At 47.1% G+C, this 7,306-nt stretch overlaps 1 protein-coding gene across 1 annotated transcript in view; it reads left to right on the top strand.

The window, feature by feature from the left end:
* Positions 1-2,799: 2,799 nt before the first annotated feature.
* The window catches only part of CBFB (core-binding factor, beta subunit), a 51,353-nt gene continuing 46,846 nt past the window's right edge, over positions 2,800-7,306 (top strand). The window contains exons 1-2 of the mRNA XM_014957355.1: positions 2,800-2,911; positions 4,028-4,158. Of these exons, the coding sequence (XP_014812841.1) occupies positions 2,800-2,911; positions 4,028-4,158 (243 nt within the window). The remainder of the gene's footprint in view (positions 2,912-4,027; positions 4,159-7,306) is intronic.

Below are 7,306 nucleotides of genomic sequence, written 5' to 3'. Positions count from 1 at the left end.
ATGTGACATGGTAGCCTGGTAGTTAGGTATATGGAAATGTAAGGTTTTGATGTGTTTCAGTGCGTAACAAGACAGCACAACTCTGCTCAGCTCTGAAATGCAACATTCCCCTTGAAAACGAAATTAATTAAGAATAAGTTTTTTTAGAATAAACTCATGGTTGGAAAGTCAATGTTTTGCTGCCTTTTATGAGGTAACTTTAAAGTTGGGCATGTGTCGTAAGGTGGATAAAATGTGAGTGACCAAGAGGGCTGAAGGGCAGTGGAAAAACTTTAACTTATAGTATCTCCATGGAAAACTTCCTGGAAAGAGAATGGGGGATTTTAACAAAATTCTCCTTAAGATTAATGTAAGTTGTGCTGATAAATCCTCTGGAGTTGTCAGATTCTTTTAAACGCATATGGAATGACGGAAGGAGAGAGCATTTTGTGCATAAATTTCTTTGTTTCTCACCAGCAAACCACTTTCAGCTAAGATGCGCTTGTGGCAAATCTCCCTTCCTGTGAAGTTTATTGATATTTGTGTTTCAGTTGGGCAAAGTCTTAAAATCCTTGATTACAATTGGGAGTTCATTTCTGCTTTAACCAGAGAGAAGGTGAAAAACTTCATAAATGCAATTCCTTTCCACCACTGGATCTGTGAAAGGAAAGAATTATAGCTAAAAGCTTACAGAATAATCCCTCTTGAATCTGAAGAGTCACTTGGACATTTATCTGCACCGAGACTGAATCACCTCTAAGAGTTGTACTGAGTATAATCAAAAGTATAACAGACTATAACACAGCTTGCTCAGTGATAAACATTCACATGTGAAACAAGAACAGGGCTTTGAGTCACCCTCTGTTTAGCTTTCTCCCCGCGTCATCTCAAGTCCAACCCATGAACAGCTATCCCTTCAAGTGTTTGGTTCCCATGCTTTGAATTTGAATGTTCCCTGTGCTGCTCATGCAAGAACAAGGAGGGGTGGCTGCAGAAGATGATGTTAAGTACAGCTTGTCAGGTAGAGATTTGGCTGGTGAAGGCTACTGGAGCACGGGCACATTTTGGCTCTCTGCTTGTGACCACTTAGTGTCACCCTGGTTCCTTTGCAGAATCATAGAATGGTTTGGGTTGGAAGGGACCTTAAAACCCACCCAGTGCCACCCCCTGCCCTGGGCAGGGACACCTCCCACCACACCAGGTTGCTCCAAGCCCCTTCCAACCTGCCCTTGAACCCCTCCAGGGATGGGGCAGCCACAGCTTCTCTGGCCAACCTGGGCCAGGCTCTCACCACCCTCACAGCAAAGTTCTTCCCCAGGTCTCATCTCAATCTCCCCTCTTCCAGTTTGAAGGCATTAGCCCTCGTCCTATCACCACACGCCCTTGTAAAAAGTTCCTCTCCAGCTTTCTTGTAGGCTTCTTTTGGATACTGGAAAGCTGCTATAAGGTCTTCCCAGAGCCTTCTCTTCTCTGGGCTGAACCCCCCCAACTCCCTTATCCTGCCCTCACAGAAGAAAACCTCAGATAACCTGGGTGGACAACTTTGTGTCTGCTCGGAGCTGCCAGAGTCCTACAGCTGGTTCGTGCTGGGCCTGAGGAACTGAAACTGGCTGCATCGTCCATTCTCATGTTGCTTCCTGGAAGCCCTTGAGATCTGAAAATCTGCAGGGACTTCTAGAACAGCTACAAGATTTCAGATCTTGTCCGACCCTTTTATGTCATCTTGTGCTTCATGTTTTTTAAAACATGTGAAAGGCTCGCTACCAAAGCATTGAACCCCCCCCCAAAACATGCATATACTTTTGAGGAAGTTTCTAATGGGTTAAGAAATGCAGTGCAATGAGACAGCGTGGCTGAGAGGAGCACAGTAGATAACACACAGGAAAAGCTATGCCTGAACACCATACAGTTGGGTGCCATTAGTATTGTCTGTATGGCAATAACAGGACATCTTTAGGACTAATTTTACAGGGGCAGGTTTTAAATGCTTCCTTTTATGTATGTAGGCTTGGGTGAGTCATGCCTTGTGCTCAGTTAAACTTTCTCCTCGTTGCACAACGTCGGGGATAATGACAGTTCCTGGCTCTTTACACAGAGATCTCGAGATCTTCATCTGGAGATCTCAAGCCATTCAATAGGTGGGGGAATCGAGGCAGGAGAGGTGAAGTGATATGGCCCAAGCCATTTAGCAGGCCACAGGCAAGGCTGGAAGAGGCACCCAGTCCAGCCAGACAATGGAGACTCTAAGTTCAGACAGTATTTATGATTAGTTGCTGGCATGCAGCTGTCAGAAGAGTGTATTCGGGTGGATGTCCCAGGCTGTACAGGCCCTGTTTTTCTGTGAGATGCTGTACATGTATGGTATTGAAACAAAGGCTATTATTTTAGGCTTCTCACTACAAGAAAAACATTGAGATTCTGCAGCGTGTCCAGAGAAGGGCAACAAAGCTGGTGAGGGGTCTGGAGCACAAGTCTTGTGAGGAGAGGCTGAGGGAGCTGGGGGTGTTCAGCCTGGAGAAAAGGAGGCTGAGGGGAGACCTTCTCGCTCTCTCCAACTCCCTGAAAGGAGGGTGTAGCCAGAGGGGGTCGGTCTCTTCTCCCAAGGAACAGGCGATGGGACAAAAGGAAACAGCCTCAAGTTGCACCAGGGGAGGTTTAGGATGGATATTAAGAAAAATTTATTCACAGAAAGTGTTATCAAGCATTGGAACAGGCTGCCCAGGGACGCAATGGAATCACCATCCCTGGAGGCATTTAAAAGCCGGGCAGACATGGTGCTGAGGGACATGGGTCAGTGGTGGTTTGGGCAGTGTTAGGTCAATGGTTGGACTTGATGATCTTAAAGGGAATTGGGGCTTCAACAACTTCAGCGTGGGAAGGGTCCCCTATGTCCTGGCTGAGGACTCCAAAGGCTTGGGAGGAACAAAGGCAGGTAGGAGTCATGTTCTGATAAGGGTGAGCCTCATTCAGTTATTTCAAGTAGCACCTGCAGGCATCGTCTTTTAGGAAAAGGGTTCCAGCTTTGGTATCTGGAGTCAACAGATGCATCCGTCTCGTAGCCTGGTTCAGAGAAAAGCGAGACCAGGTCTGCTTCCTCCCTCATACCTGCCATGCTTAGCATTTCTTAACTGGTAGGCAGCTTCCCACTCAGAATGCAAAATTAGATCATTTTGTTTAAGTGTTGTGGTATGGCTCTTATCACTCTTTGTGTTCTATGTTAGATGTTTAGATACCAACTTAGGACTTAGCCAAGTCCTGAAAGCTGTGTCTTGTCACCTTTGGAGTCCCTACATCCATCTCTGCGTAAAAATCTTTCACAGATGTGAATTGACTCCGAAAGCTCATGGCCATATCCCTCATTAGGGTTGTTTTGGGAGTCCTGAGATAAGACAGACCTTTATGCTGATGTATGCAGACTAGACACGAAGGGCTGCTCCAGAGGTAAGCAAGAGCATTCCAGGATGGCTCCTGCATGCAACTGTTGGTCCATGAACCGATCAGCAATAACCCCATGTCACTGGCGGGATGACTTCAGTGGGGGATATTCTGGTCGGGAGCATTGGTTGTAGTAGCAGGGAAATAAAAATTAGTCTGGGGGAAATAAGTTAATTCATCTGCTCAATTTCTCCCCCTCTCCCTGAATTTTGTAGAACCCATAAGCATAGACCTTGCATAAGCAGATTGCATTTCGCACCTAATGTGCATAATTATACCTTGCAAACAGTTTATTAATGGATCTATAATCATAGCATAGCTTGTATGTACATAACACTGGTGTTTGATTATGCTGCAGCTGCCATAGATCAATAGATACCCAGGAGTCTGGCTTATCAGTGTCTCACATGCGTGAAGTCTAGGGAACAATATACCATTGCTGGCGTGTGGTTCATCAAATGCTGCTACCTAGGGGAAACCAGAGGGTTTAAAGACATGGTGGAGAAGGTTTATAGGAAGAAGCGCATATACAGGACTTGTCGGTCGAAGAAAGCTACCTCTCTCAAAACCAACGCACCTGTAAATCCTTAAGTTCTATTCTGTCTCCACTCAGATCTGTTCTGGAGGCAGCGTGCCTACAGGCTTCACCATTTCTGTTTTCCTGAAGGCGACTCACCCAGGGGCCTGATGAGCAGCCCAAAGTTCTTGTCAATCAATCAACGGAGCAAGGATTTGCAGACCAAGGTAAGCCTGAACCACACCAAAAGGCTGTGCGGAGCTCTCGCTGAGACACCCTGAGGTGTTACGCACCGAAGTCACACTTGGTTTTGCACCAGGAAAAAAGGTTCTAGCTTGTTTGGGGGGCGTCAATGGTACAGACCTAAAAACTAAAAGCACACACACACACAAAAAAAAATAGATGCGGTGAGCTGCAGGATTCCCACATGTTTGTATCCCATCTCCAACAGGGCAACCTCAGCTGTCCCTCTCCTGTCCCCCAGCCACCACCTGCGAAGCTGCTGCTCATCTGTGTTGACCCTCTGGCCGGTGCCCAGCAACTCCAGCCAACCAGGGCAAATAACCATGGAGATTACGTAGTAGCCTTTCTTGCAGTAAAGACATTAATTCTTGTGCCTCTCCTCTGTCTAGCTAGGAACAAAAAAAAAAAAACAAAAACCATAGGAACTTCTCTGTCTTTAAGACCTGAATTGCCTTATAAAGGCTTGGGGGCTGCGTGGGGTAGGGAGAGGAAGAGCTGGTCTAATTTTATAAGCTTCTTTTGATGAGAAAACAGGCCTACAAATAATTATTTTCTCCCGGTTGTGTCTGTTACAATATGAAGGAATCAGTTCCCTTCACTAAGGAGGTGTTTTTCAGAGCAGAATTTTATTTTTTTTTTGGTGTGTCAGCTTAGTTTAGAGAAACTGGATAAATTCAGAAGAATAATGAATTTATGTGTGCCACTGGTCACACCTCGCCCCCTCCAGCCGTCCCGTTTCTGCATCAGACCCAACCCAGGCAACAAACAGAGGCAGTGTCTGATCTGTTAACAAACTTTCCAATAATACCCATTCACTCTATTTAAAACAAAAACCTCTGCAGCCCCGAGATGGCAGCTCTGGGGTGACAAACCTTAAACAAAGAGCTGCCCGGGGGAGAGCAGTCAAACCTGATGTTGTTTGTCCGAAGTCTTGAAAAATATGCGCCAAGGTCAAAAACCCAAACTTGCTAGGTGATTACGACTCCAGTTTCTTATTTTAGGGCTTTACAACTACTCATCTTGCTTTCGACCTTTTTTTTTTTTTTTTTTTTGGCAAATTGTCTGGAAGAAGTCACGGGCCGATTCAGATCGGGTGAGGAGGGAACTGGGCAAGGCACTGGCAAGCGGTGAAAGATTACTGGAGGTTAAGGGAGCAGATTTCTACCTGATGAACTTGGCAGCTCTCCTGCAGGTCTATGCTCTTGGTATTGATCTCGCTGTAAGATGAATAGTGATATGGATTTTTTTTAAAAAAAAAAGTCTTATTTTGGGACTTTTAAGTGTGTCTGACATTCATGAGAATTTTGCTTAAGGGCTGGTATTAATCTAAATGAATCAAGGTAATATATAACATTTTTGTATTTTCAATCCCAGTGTATTTTCTTTTCAGATTTGGTTATTATGGAAGAAAGCTTTTAAAGCAGTTCTTTTAGTGCTTTTAACTTCTGAATTTACACGTGTATCTGCATTACAGGAATGTACCAAAAATGGGAAGATACAGCTTAAACACATAGGGACTTACTACCTCCATCTGCAGTTCACAAATGTATTAAACTGCTCGTAGAATATTTTCTACATTCAGAAAAAAAAAAAAAACCCAAACTTTTACAGCTTTTTTTTTTATGAAGTCTGTATATAATTAGATCAGGGATACAGACACTTCCCTCATTTTTTATTAATTTGCTCGTACTTGTTTCAAATCATGCCTCCTGGCTAACCTTAGCATTGCCCTCTCCCAATTTGCATGAGTACCTGTAAAGTTAAGATTGCAATACTGAGAGATTAGAAAACCTCATATCTTTATCAAAAGATCTAATACGCGCTAATATTTTTGTGTTGGCAATAGCTATCATAATATCCAACTGCTTTTTGGCATGGGCAGCCATCCTTACGACGCTCTGGAGCTGCTGAAAACCCAGGGGAGTGGTGGTAGGGAAAAAAATGATGAAGGTACTTAAGGAAAAAAATGGATTTAGGGAGACTGGTGATGTATGTCCCGCTGTGCCCCTTGATTGAATTAGCTGCTGTAAAACGCCAGTTTGTGAAGATGAAATCATGTGTTCAGGCTGCCGTCTTGGAGCAGTGCTTTTGGCGTGGAAGTGAACTTTTTTGATGTGCTGGTGAAACTGGGAGAGCTGGGGTTGTTCAGCCTGGAGAAGAGAAGGCTCCGGGGAGACCTTAGAGCAGCCTCCCAATATCTGAAGGAGCTCCAGGAGAGCTGGGGAGGGACTCTTTGTCAGGGAGTGCAGTGACAGGACAAGGGGCAACGGTTTTACATTGGAAGAGGGGAGATTGAGATGAGATACCAGAAAGAAATTCTTTGCTGTGAGGGTGGTGAGAGCCTGGCCCAGGTTGGCCAGAGAAGCTGTGGCTGCCCCATCCCTGGAGGGGTTCAAGGGCAGGTTGGAGGGGGCTTGGAGCAACCTGGTGTGGTGGGAGGTGTCCCTGCCCAGGGCAGGGGGTGGCACTGGGTGGGCTTGAAGGTCCCTTCCAACCCAAACCATTCTGTGATTCTATTCTAGTCTATGAAACAGAGAGCTGGGTTTTTTGGGGTTTTTTTTGCTGTAGGCTGACAGCAGGATCTCAAAGATGCCCAGCAGCCTTACTGCGGGTTCTGGAGCACTGGGTGTCGGACTTGATGATCTTAGGGGTCTCTTCCAACCCAAACCCTTCCACATCTCTGCTCCCTTGGGGCACAGGCCCCTGCGGCCTGTGTGAGGCCGGTTCCTGGTGGCAGCGGAGCGTCCCTGGGGGACACCCCAGCTTCGGGACCATCCTTTGGGCCAGGCCCGGCCTCTTCACCCATTCCCAGCCCTCGCCGATTGTGAGGGGAGGCCGGTCCTGTCACCCCCGCTTCTCGCCTCAGCCCTCTCCCAGCCCCGACAGGTGCAGGCCGCGTCCCCGCCGTGAGGGGACAACCCGCCGCGGGGCTGAAGCTGCTCCCGTCGGAGCAGGAAGCCGGAAACCATCGAGACAAGCCGCGCTAGCGCAGCGGGGCGGGGGGGGATGAGAGAGGGGGACCGACCCCGCTCCCCTCAGCTCTGCGGGGTGAGTCACCGCCCTGGCTCTGAGGGGGAATGGGGGGGGGGGGGGGGGAAACGGGGGGGCGGCCCCCCCCCACCACCACCCCCC

The sequence above is a fragment of the Calidris pugnax genome, unplaced genomic scaffold, assembly GCF_001431845.1.
Source record: "Calidris pugnax isolate Ruff unplaced genomic scaffold, ASM143184v1 scaffold292, whole genome shotgun sequence".
NCBI lineage: Eukaryota > Metazoa > Chordata > Aves > Charadriiformes > Scolopacidae > Calidris > Calidris pugnax.
This window is presented reverse-complemented; position numbering and strand designations above follow the sequence as displayed.